At 42.0% G+C, this 18649-nt stretch overlaps 1 protein-coding gene across 1 annotated transcript; it reads right to left on the reverse strand.

Moving 5' to 3' along the window:
• Positions 1-240: 240 nt before the first annotated feature.
• On the reverse strand, positions 241-6750 carry LOC4333289 (protein DETOXIFICATION 40). The gene is made up of 7 exons (XM_015776734.3): positions 6321-6750; positions 3697-4328; positions 3538-3594; positions 3180-3418; positions 2962-3080; positions 2597-2683; positions 241-554 (listed from the first exon to the last, which is right to left on the reverse strand). Exons 1-7 carry the CDS (start codon positions 6684-6686, stop codon positions 492-494), a joined length of 1563 nt encoding a protein of 520 aa, XP_015632220.1. The 5' UTR covers positions 6687-6750; the 3' UTR covers positions 241-491.
• Between the last annotated feature and the right edge of the window lie 11899 nt (positions 6751-18649).

Genomic DNA, 18649 nt, shown 5'->3' on the forward strand with positions numbered 1-18649 from the left:
AAACATAATAAAAACAGAACAAGCCTTCCCCTGCCACAAAGCTAAACAAAAGAAGCATCTCTTATATGTAGGGATGAAGCATGGGCTTCTAAATAATTGACGGATTTACAGGTCCGGCAATTAATTAATGTATAACTCAAGTCTTATAGTGACTTCATCATAAAAAGAGAAATGTCAAAATGACTTAAAGATTTGTATAAGCCAGTCCATTCACCCCCAAAAATTTAAGCTTATGAGAAATAACCAATAATTCACGTGTAGTTCAATAAATGATCAAATTATCTCCATCATCATAACTGTAAAACAGGATCATCAAAAACGAAATAATACTAGTACGCTAGTAGAAACGAGAAGTAACAGAGCATTGTGGCTCAATGATGAATTCCACGATGAAAAATCTCCTTTTATGAACTTCCCACATAATCCCATTTCTTCTAGGCATGTAGGCTCTCAGTGTAATAACCACAATAGCCTTTTCTTTTGTTTTGTTCTTATTCTGACAACAGAGGTGTCTTATCTTCCCACTTGTTCAACCTTTTCATGGCTTCTTCCACCTACAACATGAAAGCATGATAAATACTGTCTTACTCTCTCTCTGTTCCATAATATAAGCGATTTTGACTTTTTGCTTGTACTGTTTGACCACTCGTTTTATTCAAAAAAAATTGTGCAAATATAATAAACGAAAAGTTATGCTTAAAGTACTTTGTATAATAAAGTAAGTCACAAATAAAATAAATAATAATTCTAATTTTTTTTTGAATAAGACGGATAGTCAAAGAACGAAGAGAGTACATAATGAGAAAGCCATTGGCACCAGGCCATTGCTTCACTACATTACACCCTTCAAGAGAAGTTCTGTAATTTAAACCAGGTCTTAACAAGTTTGGTGGGAAATTTTATACGTGTTAGCATAGAAACTATAAACAATATATTTCCCAGTTGAATGATACATTATGGAGGAAATTTTTAACTATTCAATATGTAGCACTGGAGTGACTCATATATTTATATTGTTTCAGATCTGAATATTTTAAATTTTACTAGGGTAATCCAATCATGCTCACTCACTAGAAACAAATTTAGGATTTGTCAAGCGGAATTCGCAAGTACGGCACTAGTGGGCCACAAACCCAATACCTCATAATGCATAGAGACCATCCTTATAATATCACCTAGGGAACACATATTGTAACTCTTTTGATGTTATTCTTTCGATTTGACTATATTTTTGTTCTAACGTGAAACACTAATTTAATACTCTAGACGACTTCAAATGAGAAATTTGTCAACCACAAAATTGCAGATCTTATATATCGAGCCCTACAATGTTTGATATACGGCATGCACCCATCCGATGTTGTCAGAAAAATTCAAAAAATCTTTTGAAAATAGATCACATAACTTATAACACATATTTAGGCATGTAACTGATCTCAAATAAAAATATTGTCAATTAAAAAGTTATAGATTTCATCGAGCCCTACAACTTTGACATATGGAATGTCTGCATTCAAGATTGTTTGAAAAAAAAAATCGAAATTACATTTTTAAAAATAGATCTTATATAAGCATATTCGGGCATGTAAACGGTATCAAATGAAATTGTTGTTAGTTATAAAGTTATAAATCCTGTTGAGATTTTGGTGTATGGCATATATTCCTCAGAGATCATTTCAAAATTTTAAAAAATTGAATTTTCAATCATCAGTGGTGGTTATCAGTTAATCAGTGACGGTCGTTATGACCCATTGTAGGTAAGTGCTCTCATCTGTGATAGATCATCACACTACACACGTCACACATAGCATGCTTTCTCTTAAGGATCATGGTTGCTACCAGGATTTGAAATTTTGGTTCGAAATTTCCGAAATTTCGCCCCCCACCGAAATGCTCATATCTCGTCAGAAACTTTCGGTTTTTTTGCAAATTTTTATGAATTTGGTCAAATTTTATTTAAATCCATTTAAAATAGTCAAAATTTCAAAAAAAAAATTCGTACGAAAAAATCCAAAATTTCTGAAATTTCAGTTCTATCACCAACCTGCGGCAGAAATCCCACTTTCGAAATTTCAAACCCTGGTTGCTACACGTGTTGGATTATATATGATGAGTTACAACTATGATCTTTCACAGATAATCGGACAATTGTAACGGGTCATCCCTGGTAATGATTCCCTCCGTCAGAGAACTTTTTGATTGGTCAGAGACAACTTGTCACGGATATCTGGACCGTAGTAGTACGTGTTCAGACTATAGACTATAGGGTGTGTTTAGTTCACGACAAAATTAAATGTTTGGTTAAAATTAGAATGATGTGATGGAAAAATTGGAAGTTTGTGTGTGTAAAAAAGTTTTGATGTGATGAAAAAGTTGAAAGTTTAAAGAAAAATTTTGGAACTAAACTCGGCCTATATTGTGTATAGTTTCAGACTGATTGTTGCAGTGCTGCAGATCTGGAAGACATGTGTCGTTCCTCCGCTGTGTTAGCACCATATTCTTGCCCAGTTGTGTACGTGCTGTGCCTTTTCATCTAAACATACTGAAGAAAAACTGCTTATCAGAACTTGTAAAGGAGAGTAATTAAGCAATTTACCTCTCTGTTCCAGTTGGTCCTGAAGGTGACCCACATAAGGATCAAGGTCTGCATCAGTGTACCTCCTATCATACCGCTCCAAATACCCTGCAATTGGCGCCATCCATCAATAACATGCAAGAAACTAGTACATATATACACTCATACACTATACATGGGTCATAGGTCCATTCATTATCTAAAAAAAGGTGATAGGTCCATTACAAAGCTACGCCAAACTGTCATGGTCTCATGGAGCATATATGTCGGACAACAGTACTACAGTACGATTCTTTCCTACAGTTCAATTTTTGTTTTTAGAACTTTCCGACAGTTCAACAAATTCAACTAAAAACTATCATGGAGAAGAGTATTGATCAATGTACCGCAGCGCCGAGGTCGAAGTAGAAGCCGAGGAGGCAGCCGAGGGGGATACCGACGATGTAGTAGCAGCCTACGTTGACGTAGGCCACGAACGCTTGCCATCCGCAGCCCACGGCCACACCTGTGTGAATGCCAAAGGCAGGCGATCGAGGTGAGCAGCTCGTCGTCCTCGAACGAATTAGTAGTTTACTACTGGTTGGTCTGCGATTTTAATTTTTACCTGACAGGACGGGCTGGATGCCGTTGAGGATGAGGGTGAGCGCCAGCAGCGGCGTGAGCTTGGACACCGCCGTCGCCACGTCCTCGCCGTCGGTGAAGATGTAGCTGATGTAGTCCCGGCACAGCAGGATGACAAGCGAGATTACCACCGACAGAAAGAACGACAGCACCGTCACCACCACCACCGAGAATGCCGCCGACTTGGGGTTCCCAGCACCGAGCTCATTGCTCACCCTCACGCTGCACATTGATTATTAATTAGTCGTTGCATATAATACACAAGCGTTAGTAATTTTCGAAGACACTTGCAACCTGCAAGCTATAGGAAATGATCACTACTGATCAGTGATCAGCGTTACCTGGCTGCTGCGTTGAATCCGACTGAGATCATGAACACCCATCCAGAAATTGTCATGCTGCGACACACAAACACAACTGAATGATTAGACCAGCATCCCAAAATGCAATGGCATGGAAAATCAACTCTTAAGTGAGATCATATCAGCTATAAGTAGTACCAGACAGAGAGCGAGGCAAGTGCCATCTCAGGGTCCTTGAGGAGGCCGGCGATGAGGACGAGGATCTGGAAGTACCAGGTCTCGAGGCAGAGCATGACGGCGGAGGCGAGGGACAGCTTGAAGAAGTCGGGCAAGCCGGAGAAGGCCAGCATGGAGAAGCCGGTCCAAGTGAGCCTGCACCGGCGGCTGGTGACGATGTAGATGAACTGCGCGACGACGATGACCCACCAGCTGATGCTGAGCATTAGCGAGGCGCCAAGAAGGCCAAGACCGAACTGGTAGACGACGAGGTAGCTGAGGACGAGGTGGAAGGCGAGCGTGGCGGCGGAGATGTAGGCGCTGGGTGCCATGATGCTCTGCGCCTGCATGAACTTCTGGATGGGGAAGTTGGCGGCGTAGGCGAAGATCTGCGGGACGAGGCCGTAGACGAAGACGGCGGCGGCGCTGGCGATCTCCGGGGACTCGCCGAGGAGGACAAGGATGGGGCGGGAGAAGGCGTAGATGACGGCGAGCGGGACGCCGGTGGCCATCAGCAGCACGGTGGATCGCTGCAGATAGACGCCGAGCATGTCGTACTTGTGCGCGCCGTACGCCTGCCCGCACAGCGTCTCCACCGCGCTCCCCATCCCCAGCTGCATTTGCACAACGTAGCTCCCATTAGCCAGCAGCCCATGCATTGCATGCCATGCCAGCAGCCAGCTAAACACCTTAATTTGATCATAGAATCACTACAGATAGATAGTTGCATTCATCGAGCGGACACTGATCGATTCTTCTTTTTCTGTTCTTCAGTTTGCTACTGAACCAATATATCTCCCTTTTCTATAGTTGAGTGGTCCTGAAGAACACAGAAATTTCACCTGATTTTCACATTAAACAGTACATTTTATCCGAAAACTTTTACTATCAAACTTCTCCATTCCAAGGGAGGGACCCTCAGTGTTATGTTTGCAACCGTGTTCTGTAGGCCTGGCAATCCTGCTACAGGTCAAGTGTAAAAGGGCTCTCCTATGTACTAGCTATACATTATAGGCGCTTTATAGTATGATTAGGTGTGGCCCTCAGTGTTATGTTTGCACACGCTTGTATTATGTGTGACGTGAGTAGAGAGATGTGTACATGCCGTGCCGTCGTCTATCGAAGCCAGCCAAGTAGCCAAATCCAACTTGTTCATTTTTACCGGCTTACTTAATTACTGCTGCGGAGGGCTGTCCTTTTGCTTCTTGATTTCGTATCATTTCGGCGATTGCGATGCCGCGATATGGAAGGAAGCTGCGGCAAATTATTGTGGACTCGGTCATCTCTCTACATTGGTCTCACACTACCTCAGCTGTCAGCTCACGCCTTCCTTTTCCTATGCTTCGAATCGCACCTGGTCCTTCGTCTCAGAGAAGAAAGAAAAAAAAGAATAGGACCCGGTTCAGGCTGTCCCGCGAGCAGCTTGCACCGTGAAAATAAATGATCACCGGCGATACAGTAGGTAGATAAGAGCAGGTACAATAGCAGGCTAATGCTATTAGCCAGCTGTAAACATATTTTAATAAGATAAAAGATGAGAGAAAAGAGCAGCAGGCTACAGATCTGTAGCCAGCTGCAGCACGGACTCCAAGACGTAATGTGTATATGATAGGTGTGACCATATATTAGTAGTATAGTAAGCAACTATTGAATGAATTGGCTATTAGGGCATGTACAAAGGCATTAATTAGTGGGCTTTCTTTATTGCCATGTAAGCATATTTGATTAGGTGGAAGAGAGAGAAAAGAGAAAGGAGATGCATCGATGTTTTGCATGCCATCGGCTTGACATCGGCTCTCATCGAGATAAACACGAGCACACGAGATAAACAACGACCGTTGTATGGTCCATCTTCAAGAAAAGTCGCTTATTTAGATTCAAAGTGCAGAAAATCACGTAATCATTGCTACTAGAATTTAATTACTGCATATCAGTGGAGAGACGATAAAAAAAGCCAGCCTTTGTAGAACTACTGTTTTATTCTGACATGACATATCTATAAGGTCATAGCGGGCTCAACCGTTGAACGTGCTCTTAGATTGACTATAGATAAATTAAAGTTAATAATAGGCTATACTATTAAATTTGCTCTAAATGATCACGGGCGATACAGTGGGTAGCTGGGTGCACGCACAACTCACATGCACATTTCTTAATTATCCTCTGCCTACACGGAGGCCATGCAACAATAAATGGACGGCGGCATGTGACAAGTTTTTCATCTGGGGAGCTAATCATCCTAAGAGACCGAATAATGGACCCAAAATCTCCAACAACCATATGTTTATGGCCATTAAATAAGGGTACTTCAATTTATTTTGTTATAGTATCGACCTCCATCAACTACGTTGGACATACGTAGTACAAGTCAGTAGTGAAATTATGCCAGACCGACCGACCAGTATAACGGATCGATCTGGCCTAAACTGGATAATTAATTTGATCTGGGTCAATATCATGATCATACATGCATCAAGCTAATCAATTTAGTACTAATCAAATGGTACGTTTTTCGCTTTGATAATGGCAGGTCAGTTAAATAACTAAGATCGGAGCAGCCGGCGGCGATTGACGGATCGAGTTTGATAAACAATTGAAGTACGTACCATGAGGCCGTAGGCGAAGACCTGGATGCCGGTGTTGCCGAGGGAGGCGGCGGCGAGCTCGAGCGTGCCGAGGTGGCCGGAGAAGATCTGCGTGGACATGGACATGAGGTAGTTGATCATGTACACCAGCACGGCCGGCGCCGCCAACCGCAGCATCAGCCGCATCTCCACCCCCGTCGCCGCCCACATCCGCCGCGCCCACGGCACCGTCTCGTCGCCCAGGATGCTCTCCAGCTCCCCGCTCACCCCGTGCCCTCCCCCGCCATCGCCGCCGCCCGACGACACCGCCGCCTCCAGCAGCGGGCTCTCCAGCTGCTGCTGCTGCTCCTCCTTGCCGCCGCCGGCGTCCTTGACGGAGCTTCCCATGTGTGTCGTATGCGTGTCGGCTCTGTGCGTGAGGGTGGCTGCAGAGCGAGAGAGGAGGAGAGGCAGAGAGATCGTTGCTGTGTGTGGGGGCTATATACAGTATACACTAGCGTTGCGCGGCCACGAGAGATAAAATACAAGTTGACTAGCGGCTCAACTCGCTCGCCTACCTCATCTCACCTGCTGGCTGCTGCCCAATTAAAGGGAGGTTCTTGTTTGGTTCCGAAGCTAGGAAGGTTTAGTCTGGTTTGGCTTGGATTCTTCTCTTAATTATTGTCATTTTCTTTTTGTGTTAATTTCAGCCGTTTTCGTGCTCGATCTTACTGGCACTGCCATTGGGTTGGCTGGGCGGCGGCGGAATGCTCGCTTGTTTTCTACCGCGCATGCACTGCTATATTTTACTGTATTTGTTTGGGATGCAACGGCAGTGCTCCTTCCGTTGCTATGTCTGCTTGGTTCAGATCAGTTACATCAAACACAAACGCCAAGTGAAATGATACGACGAAAAACCTGGAAATGAGCAGTACGTAGTGACGTACGCTAGCTAGCTAGCTAGAGGTGGGGATAATATTTGGGCTTCTTCTTGAACACACTGCATATACCACGTGACCGACACTGAGCCAACTACTTGTACCAGTACCATACCATACCGATATTTTGAGTTTTTTTATATATGTAACAGGACACTTCGTTAACCAACAGGACCCACAGGCCACGGCCATATCTATATACCTAATTAAAAAATACGCAAGGTTTCCGTAAAAAAAATTTCATCCGTCTCTCTTTTTTTTTTTTCCGATTCAGTTTTTGCTTCGTTTTTTTCACTGTTTTTCTTTTTTTTTTCTGATTTGTTTTTTTCTTTTTTTTCCGTCTCTTTTTTTTAATTTTGCCCGATTCAGTTTTTCCCGTGATTTTTGATCTTTTTTTCGCTGTTTTTCTTTTTTTTCCAATTTATTTTTTTTCGTGTTTTCTTTTGTTGTTTTCTTCATGCGGTTTTTATCTCATCCAATCTGTTGCACACTTGCACTTCAATCTATTTCTTCATGTGTTTTCTCCTTCCATTGATTGCAAAAATCAATTTTTTTCCCGATTCAGTTTTTCCCGTGATTTTTTTATCTTTTTTCGCTGTTTTTTCTTTTTTTCCGATTTGTTTTTTTTCTTGTTTTCTTCTGTTGTTTTTTTCATCCGGTTATTATCTCATCCAATCTGTTGCACGCTTGCACTTCAATCTATTTCCTCTTGTATTTTCTCTTTCCATTGATTGAAAAAATTGATTCCCCACTCCACTCTTATCATTTTTCTCACGATTTAATCTTTTAATTCACTGGATTTAATCTCATTTGTTGATGATGGTCGGCCGGCCGTTTTTATCCTAAATTTTGTGGATTCGTTCTAATTTTGGAAAAAAACAGAAAGAGTAGATCGAGTGAATAAAAACCCTCAACCAATCAAAAAAGATTTGGATTTGATGGAGATGATCGGCTCCAGCATACGGACAAGGTATTGTCTGTGGAGGAGCTGAGCCTGTAGCCTTACTTCTGGGCTGGATCGACGACAGGCCTAGACCCAAAACCAAGGAACAATCGACAACAAGGCCTATATTTTATTTTTTAATTATACTGTATAGCGATCATAATATTTCAATTCATTGTACTTTTTATCCGTTGCAACGCACGGGCATTTTTTAGTCTAATTAAAAAATACGGATGGCTTCCGGTAAAAAAAGTTTCGTCCGTCATCCGTTTCCCTTTTTTTTCCGTTTTTCCTTTATTTTTATCCGCTTCTTTTTCCCTTTTTTTTATCCGTCTTTTTTTTCTTTTCTCGCCATTTTTTCTTTTTTTCCCTTTTTCCTTTTTTCTGTCCATCTATTTTTTTCGCTGTTTTTTCATCTCCTTTTTCCCTTCCGCTTTTCTCTTCGCCTTTTTTTTTGTTTTTTCCCATCCGCTTTTTTCCTTTTTTTTTCTTTCGCACGTGTAACGATCTGTTTTTTTTTTATATACCATGTTTTTTTTACCCAGCCGAACGCGTTACCCGGCCAAACCCTAGCGCCGCTGCCGTGTGGATCTGCCTCCCATACGTTTCCTCCTCTAATTGATTGCAAAAATTGATTCCCCACTACTCTTTATTTAAAAGTCACCGTTTTTATCCCGAGTTTTACAAATTCACTTTGATTTTGATAAAGCCAGAAAGAGAAGATCGAGTGTATCAATAACCCTCAACCAATTTTACAAAATCGAGAAAAATTCGAACAGACTTGATGGGAAGATTTGACCGGATTTGGTTTTGGCATCGTACGAATACTAGATTATCTTCCAGAGGTTAAACACGACGAGTTGAATCTACCGCTCTACTTGTGGGTTGGGTTAAAGAGAGGCAGGTTAAGCAGAGAAAGTATTTTTAGCCGTTGCAACGCACGGACATTTTTTCTAGTGTGTCTATATATATATATATATATATATATATATATATATATATATATATATATATATATATATATATATATATATATATATATATATATATATATATATATATATATATATATATTGGGACATGCGTATACGTACAACCTAGCATCTTTTTTCCCCGGAGGTTTATACGAATGCATACAAACCACAAGAAGGATGCACTGTTTAGTATAAGTAGGTCTAATTTATTTCATAACATTAACCACGTAAATTAACAAAACTATCATTTTTAAACAAAGGAATATATTTTATTCCGGCCACTGCACAAGCCATGCACTCGACCATTCGTTATTACAAGTATTTCTAGCTCAAAATAAATAGGGTTAATAGGATCATGCCACTATAATTTTCACAGTTTTGAAATATATCTTTACTATTCAACTATTTGGGTATATGCCATTATACTTTAACACTTATTTGTTTTAGACATTAATTACCCCTTCAACACATTTGTTAATTTTTTAGGACTAAACTGCACCATATCTTCTTCCTCATCCTCACCCCTCTCTCTATCTTCTCTCCCATTTGCCCCCTGCTCTCTCGAAGCAGCAGGTGCTCTCACGGGAACACTTGGGGATCCTTCGGTGCAAATTTCTGGATAAACAAAAATGAGAAAAAAAAAGGAAGTTGTTGAAGATGAGCAATTGGTAATGGCTCGGGGTCGTTCATGGAGTTTCTCTTGGACACATGAGTAGATGATGAACGCGTTGACTGTTAGAAAGGGGAGGCGACCAGCTGCTACCTTGGGCTCGTTGTCGAGAGCGATGACGACGCTGTCACGGTCTCACGGAAGGGCACAGCCACACAACGGAGCGACTACCGCAAGCGAGATTTAAGTGCTTACTTGATCCGGGGACGATGCCGGGCTGAACGTTGAGTGGGTGGCCTTCCCGAGGTTCATGTGAAAATGGGAGAGGAGATGGGGAGAAGACAAGCTGCCAGTGCCATATCCAAATCCAGAAGGGAAAGAAAGGGGAGGAAGAAGATGAACAGGAGAGATGGAAGGAGAAAAAAAATGAAAGGGCAATCTGGTCTAAAATTTTTAATAAATGCATTGAATGTGTGGGTGTGTTTAGTTCCCGAAAAAAGTTGGAAGTTCAGGGAAAGTTGAAAGTTTGGAAAAAAAAGTTTGAAGTTTATATGTGTAGGAAAGTTTTGGATGTGATGTGATGTGATAGAAAATTAGAAGTTTGGGGTAGTTGGGGGTGAACTAAATACGGCCTGTGTGTAGTGGCATGTTACCAATAACTGAAAAATTTACAGTGGCATGGTTCCAAATATGTAAATAGTAGTGGCATATTTCTAAACTAAAGAATTAGTAATGGCATGGATCTAATTAACCCTAATAAATAATGCTAACAAAATGTCACGTTCATAGAATTCATACTGCTAACTTTTACAATTTGTTTGGGAGTCAATGGCAATGCTACCTTTCACTTCTGACAGCTATATATATATATATATATATATATATATATAGCACAATTGTACTCCTAGTACGTTTCAAATGAGTTGTATCAAACACATTACGCCAAGTGAAATGATACAAGTCCAGGACATGAACAGTCATTACACTAGCTAGATAGAGGTGGGAATGTTCGGGCTTCTTATTTTCCATCTTGTTCAGCATACCCTTTTTAAGGTAAACCTCAAAAGAGCATCGGGAGTTTCTATTTTTATTTATGAATAAAAGACTTGCCCCAGTTTATAATTTGAAGAAAAATCGAATCTAAAAACCTTACAAATACATGGATAATTGGGGATAATTGTCAAAAAAAAAACCCCGAGTAACAAAGATACATAACACTTGCGACGGTGCTTATTAAGCTCACCCACAAATCATTGTTGCCAAGCTTAAAAGAGAACTCCCTACCTTCTAGGAACAAACAATAGGTTAAACAACCAACACACCCAAGAAAAACATAGGGCAAGGTCTTTTTAGACGAATCCTCCAAAGAGGAAAAAGTGTCCGAGACACGAATAGGTGTTCGTCTAAACAACAGAACTGGGATTTCCCCTAAAGAAAAGAGGAGAGCGGAACAATAACGCCTCCAAGAAGTATAACGGTGCTGTTGGCAACTTTTTTGACAAGTTGACAAGCACGATCGCAGCACATTAAGCCTTGCGGTGATCCTAGAGTCACCAACCACCTCGATCTAGCAAAGAGCTAAATCTAGATGGGTTTTGATAACTAAACCGGCTAACGGAGCCGATTTCTAGATAACTACCCGTCTCATGGGCAAAACGGAAGGTTTTCAGGACAAACCTACAAAGAGATGTCGCACTCTCGCAGCGGCGGCGGACGGTTTACGGCGCAAACTGACAAAGATGGACAAACTAAGAGAAAACTAAAAGCAATATGAAAAAACGATTCGATTGATTGATTGTAGATTGGTTTTTTACAATGAACCGGCCATGTCCCTTATATAGGGGTTGGTCTTGCCCTCTACAGGCCCTCCTCCACGTCCAACTTGGGGTAGAAACTAAAGGAAACCCGAAACATGTCTTCCCGAGTAAGGAAACCTCGAAACCCGATGAAACATAGTCGGACTCGGACCTGCCGGTCAGACCGGCCACACACCGCCGGTCTGACAGGCCCTCAACCGGCGGTCTGACCGCCCAACACACAGCGGTCAGACCGGCCCACTCGGAGGAAACCAGTAGACTTTCAAATTTTGGCAATCTTTCCTATTTTAATCCTAGGTGCCAAATTTGGGTGTAAACACATGCCCCCCCTGCCTTTTTTGATGAACAACATGAATCTAAAAGCATAGAACATGTTTTGGTCTTAGGACGATAATCCAATTACCGGCCATAGCACCTCCTAAGCGTCTTGCCAAACGCTCGGGAAGTATTTCTTCAAGTATTTCCCATTAATTGCTCGCTGAAAACGCTCCCCTTGAAGTGTCTCTAAAAAGTATGCGTTCCCTCGAACAATGCCGTACACTCGATAAGGACCCTCCCAACTAGGAGACCACTTACCGAACTCCTTGGATCGAGTACCCAAAGGCAAAATTGTCTTCCAAACTAAGTCTCCAACTTGAAACAACTTTGCTTTCACACTCTTGTTGTATGCCTTGGCCACCCTCTTCTTTTCTTTCTCTATCTCTTCCAATGCCTTCAAGCGCTTGTCGATGACTTCATCAAGGTTGTCTCCCATCAACGTCTTGTAATCTTCACTTGACAAATCATCTTGCTTGATATAACAAAGAGAACCAAGATTTACCTCTACCGGTAAAACGGCTTCTTGACCATAAACCAACTCAAAAGGAGTGACTTTAGTGGCATCATGTTTAGATATCCTATGCGCCCACAATGCTTCGGAAAGCACCTCATGCCACCTCTTTGGGTGTTCCTCAATCTTCTTTTTCACTAACTTCAACAATGTCTTATTACTCGACTCGGCTTGTCCATTAGCCTGAGCATAGTAAGGAGAAGAACACAACAATTTAATACCATAAGATTCGGTAAAACTCTTCACTTCCTTAGACATAAAAGAAGCACCTTAGTCCGTAGTTAATGTTTGTGGAATACCGAATCTATGAATAATATGCTTCAAAATAAAGTCAATTACCTCCGTATGAGTCATATTCTTCAAAGGCACGGCTTCGGCCCACTTGGTGAAGTAATCCGTAGCAACTAGCACGAACCTATGCCCCTTTGATGACGAAGGATAAATTTGACCAATGAAATCCAAAGCCCATCCTCGGAACGGCCATGGTTTGATTATGGGGTTCAACACGACGGCGGGCGCCAATTGAACATTGCCGAACCGTTGACAAGCCTCGCATCCTCTATAATATTTGAAACAATCATTAATCATCTTCGGCCAATAGAACCCCGCTCTCCTAAGCAACCAATTCATCTTGTGGGCCGATTGATGAGTTCCACAAATTCCTTCATGCACTTCTCCCATAGCCACTTTAGATTGATCTTTATGTAAGCACTTCAACAAGACACCATCTATATTTCGGTGATATAAATCCTCATCAAGCAATGTGTATTTGAACGCTTGCCGCCAAATTTTCCGATCAACCTTAAGTGTGGGATCCTTCAAATATCGAATCAAAGGAATTCTCCAATCTTCTTCTGCTTCCTGGGCACAAATGTCCGAATTCATATTTAATTCGACCTCTAAATTGATTGAAATGTGCCCTCTAGCGCTCTACCCAGAACTGGTCAGACCGACCACACAGGGCCGGTCAGACCGCTCGGGGTCACCGGTCAGACCGGCGGCATGTGGCCGGTCAGACCGCCCCTGGTCACCGGTCAGACTGGCCACGCAATGCCGGTCAGACCCCCCTGGTCCCCAGTTTTGCCAATTTCGCACAAAGATTTAAAAGCAAGCACCGGCTCCTCTAATATCAGAAATAATCCCTTCTTCACATTATAGCCAGATGCTTGTTGTGCCAAGTCATTTGCTCTAGAATTATCACACCTAGCAATATGTCTAATAGCAAAATTATCAAAATTGGCAATAATATCCAAACATGAATCGAGATACCTATTTAGTGATCCGTCCAAGCATTTGTAGACTCCGGCGACTTGTTGCACCACCAATTCCGAATCACCAAAAGCCTCCACGTACTTAACTCCAACCATCTCCATAACTTGTAAGCCGAATAATAGAGCATTGTATTCGGCTTGATTATTTGTACAATAATACTCCAAACGAACCGATGCTTCATAACACATGCCATTAGGTGAAAACAAAACTACCCCTATGCCTTGACCTTCTTTGCAAGAAGAACCATTAAAATAAATCTTCCAAGGTATAACTTCAACTAAGCAAACCTTTTCCTTATAAGCAATATCTACATGATGGTCCACTATAAAATCACATACAATTTGGCCTTTCATAGATTTCAATGGTTCATAAGCCAAATCATATTCTATCAAAGCATATGCCTACTTGCCAATTCACCCACTTAGAATTGGCCTTTGCAACATGTGTCTAATAACATCGGCTTGACAAGCAACTATGCATGTACTAGATAACAAGTAATGCCTCAATTTGGTACAAGCATAGTATAAGCATAGACAAAGTCTCTCTATAAAGACATACCTTGTTTCGGCATCCAAAAGACGGCGGCTCAAATATGTAATAATATATTCCTTGCCATCTTCCTCTTGCGTCAAAACAGCACCAATGACTTTGTCTTCGGAGGCAATGTATAACCGAAAAGGCTTTCCGGCTTTAGGCACTCGCACAACGGGTGGAGTAGACAAATATCTCTTCAACTCTTCAAACGCCTCTTGTTGTTTTGCCCCCCAAGTAAAATCGGCTTCCTTTTTCAAGCGAAGTATAGGAACAAAAGCATCGATTTTACCCGCTAGGTTAGAAATAAACCTCCTCAAATAATTCACCTTACCTAGCAACTTCTGAACCTCCTTCTTGCATGTCGGCGCTTTGAAATCACGAATCTTTTCTATCTTCTTAGGATAAATCTCAACTCCTCTCTCATGCACCATGAATCCTAAGAACTTCCCCGCCGACACACCAAAAGCACATTTAAGTGGGTTCATCTTCAAACCATACCGGCGCATCCTCTCAAAAGCTAACCTCAAATCGGCTATGTGTGCTTCCATACCATCCGATTTGACAACAATATCATCAGTGTAGATCTCTAAGACAATACCTAACAAATCATGAAAGATCAAATTCATTACCCTTTGATATGTTGCACCGGCATTCTTCAACCCAAAAGTCATGACAACCCACTCAAACAAACCAACAAATCCCGGACACCTAAAAGCCGTCTTGTACATATCCTCTTCCGCCATAAAGATTTGATTGTAGCCAGCATTACCATCTAGAAAGCTAATCACCTTATGACCCGAGGCATCATTAATCATTATGTCGGCTATAGACATAGGATACTCATCTTTGGGAGTGGCTTTATTTAAATCTCTAAAATCTATGCAAACTCTAATCTTACCACTCCCCTTCTTCTCCACCGGGACTATGCTAGAAACCCACTCCGCATAACGACATGGCCTAATAAACCCCACCTTCAACAACCGATCAATCTCCTCTTTGACTCGGTCATATAGCAAAGGATTAAAACGACGAGGTGGTTGCTTATAAGGCCTAAAACCCGGTTTAATTGGAAGCCGATGCTCAACAAGCTCACGGCTAAGACCTGGCATCTCATGATATTCCCATGCAAAGCAATCAACATATTCCTTAAGTAGCTCGATTATCTTAACCTTATAATCGGCTCTCATATCTTTGTTTACAAAAGTCAGCCTTGGTTTAGTTCCATCACCTATGTCCACTTCTTCCAAAGGATCGGCCAATGTAAACCCTTTCCCAAGCTTCTCTACTTCATCAAAATCTTCAACGGTTTCACCAATATCGTTCTTTGTGGACCGATATTCTTGTACCCTCTTTTGTAACCACTATAAGTTAGCCTCCTTACTCATTATACAAATTTATATGGCTTAGCCGTGCTACACTAGCCGGCTTTACAAAGATAGGTACAAATTTGCCATCGGAGATACTAATAAAATCATAGCTAGAAAGATCCCTCCCCGATAAGCATTGGATATTCCCATGACGCCACTCAAAAGTAGCATCGGCCATTGCAACCTTGGCCGATGTATCCGCTTGAACAATTTCAACATCATCGCCGTCCCATTGAATTAAACATTGATGCAAGGTAGAAGGCACACAACAATTGGCATGAATCCAACAACGACCCAAAATAACATTGTAGTTACCTTGCACATCGACGATGAAAAAAGCGGTTGGTAGCGTCTTGTTTCCCACGGTGAGCTCCGCCGAAAAGATACCCTTCGCCTCCGTTGGTTCGCCATTGAAGCCATTGAGAATCATGTTAGTCTTCTTCAACTCATCATCCTCACGCCCCAACTTCTTGCATAATGAATACGACATCAAGTTCACGGCGGCACCTCCATCCACTAACATCCTAGAGACCGGCTTCCCATCAACATGGCCTTTGAGATAGAGAGGCTTCATGTGATGGTTTTACTCATCGGGCTTCTCAAAAACCGCGTCTTTAGGACCTAATAAGAATTGAGCAACCTCGGCTTCATCCATAGCACAAAACTCCATAGGCAACATACATACCATGTTGATATCCATGTCTTCTTTTGGAGATGATTCACCTTTATCAACCGATTGTTCCTCCTTCTCCTCTACAATAACTGATTTTTCCTTCTCTACGGACTTACGCCTCCATACCGGTGGGTGGTCGCAACTCATTAAACCTCTTATCCCTTTACTCTTTTGCTTTTTTCTCTCTCATCTCTTGAGCCCGAAGACGTTCCAAACTTCTTTTTTGAGTAGCCGTCAAATCCTTAGGCATCCATCTAGGATTCGGCTCTGTTCCAGGAGGTAAATAATGTCCTCTATTAACCTTGCTTGAAGACGATGAAGCCCTCACATCGCCCTTTCAAACCTCCTATCAAACCGGCGCTGGAGCCCGGTCAGACTGGACATAGACCACCGGTCAGACCGGCCAGATGCGCCGGTCAGACTGACATTTGGCGCACGGTCAGACCGGCCTGAGGCATCGGTCGGACCGCTGTCGGGTCGGCGGTCAGACCGGCCTGATGGCCCGATCAGACCGGCCGTATGGCTACGGTCAGACCGGCTAGAAGATCTGGTCAGACCAGCCGACTGTGATGAGCTGGTACCGGCTTCGGATTTTTTGCTTGAAGACTCTCCAACTTCATCTCCAGAAGGTATTGGCACATCATGAGACCCTACTTTGATGGTAATTACTTCCGAAGTCCTTGCCTCCACCTTGATGCACTTTCCTTCCCTCTTTTCTTCATTAGCCCGATTCTTACCATAAAACCGGCCGTTGTTTGGTGAAAACAAACGCTCATGAATTGGCCTCCTCGGTCCTCCCCACCCTTGGTTGAATTGCATTGGAGGCATATGATTGAACATTGGCGGTGTCGCCCCGCATGGCATGTAATAAGGATAAGGATAACCCGGCGGTGGCATTGGATAAGAACCCCATGACATGTCTTGTGGATGATGATATGGAGGTGAATGTGACCGTCTTGGTGAATGACCAAATCGCTCCCTAGGAGGTGATCTTGGTCTTTTTCCTTTGTTGCGAGCCCTCTCACCACCTTGCTTCTCATACTTCTCCAAAAGCATATCAAAAGTCACTTTGGTCTTCCTAGGGGCTTTAGAAGTTGAAGCTTCACTCTTATTCTCCTTCCAAACACCAACCTCCAGCTTCTTTGGCACTATCATCTTAGGCCTTGGTTCGCCAATGACCACTCTTTTTCCCTTAGTAGATTCGGCTTGCTCCGGCCGAATCAACACCTTTTTATCATTGAAATTAATTGTATTCACCGGAAAAGGATCATGATCAAGCTTCATCTTAGAGCCATCGGTGAACTTTAATCGTCCTTCATCTATGGCCGATTGAACCTGTCGTCGAAACACATTGCAATCATTAGTAGAATGAGAATGAGAATCATGCCATTTACAATATGCTCGACGTTTCAACTCTTCTTGAGATGGTATGACATGGCCTTTAGGTAATCTAATTTGTTTCTCTTGTAAAAGATAATCAAAAATCTTATCACACTTGGCCACATCAAAACTATATTTAACCTCACTTTGCCGATCTTTGCGAGGAGTCGGCATTAGGTTGGAGCAAACAAAAGGCTTGTTTTTGTTAGTCCATGACCATTCAGCAACATATATATCATGATCACCCTCCTCCTCACTATCACTAGCCTCGGAGTAATCAATTACATTAACATTAGGTTTTTTGTCATATGATCTAACAAGTTTTTTATTATCCTTAACCCGGCTTTCTTGAGCCAGAGCCCTTTGCATAAGTTGACTAACATCAAGAAATTGTTGGCCATCTAGTCTTTCTCTAAGAGGAGCAATTAAATCATTAAAAGCAAGACCAGCCAAATCTCTATCAGTTATATTCAAGCTATAACATCGGTTTCTAACATCCCTAAATCTCTTAATATAATCAATGACAGGCACATTATACTTTTGCTTAACCGATGTTAAATCACATAACCTAAGCTCAGTTTCTCCAGTATAGAAATAATCATGAAAATTTTCTTCTAATTGAGCCTAAGTATGAATAGAATTTGCCGGTAAAGAAGTAAACCATGTAAAAGCATTACCGGACAAAGATAAAGAAAACAAACACAATTTAAAAGTATCACTATTAGACTCACCACATTGCGCCAAAAATTGACCTACATGCTCCCATGTGGTCTTACCATCTTCACCACTAAACATGGTAAATTCGGGAACTCTATAATTATGGGGAAACGTCACATTATCATAATAATCAGGATACGGCTTTTTGTAAACCCTAGCACGATTCCTAGTTTCAATCCCGAATCTATCCCTAATAATCTGACTAATTATATCCTCCATATTATTAGGCCCATGTTGATTTGGCGGTGGATTTAGTGGCCTTATAGATTGTGTTTGTGGCGCAATATGATTATATTGGCCTTGTCTAGTATCGGGAG

The sequence above is a fragment of the Oryza sativa genome, chromosome 3, assembly GCF_034140825.1.
Source record: "Oryza sativa Japonica Group chromosome 3, ASM3414082v1".
NCBI lineage: Eukaryota > Viridiplantae > Streptophyta > Magnoliopsida > Poales > Poaceae > Oryza > Oryza sativa.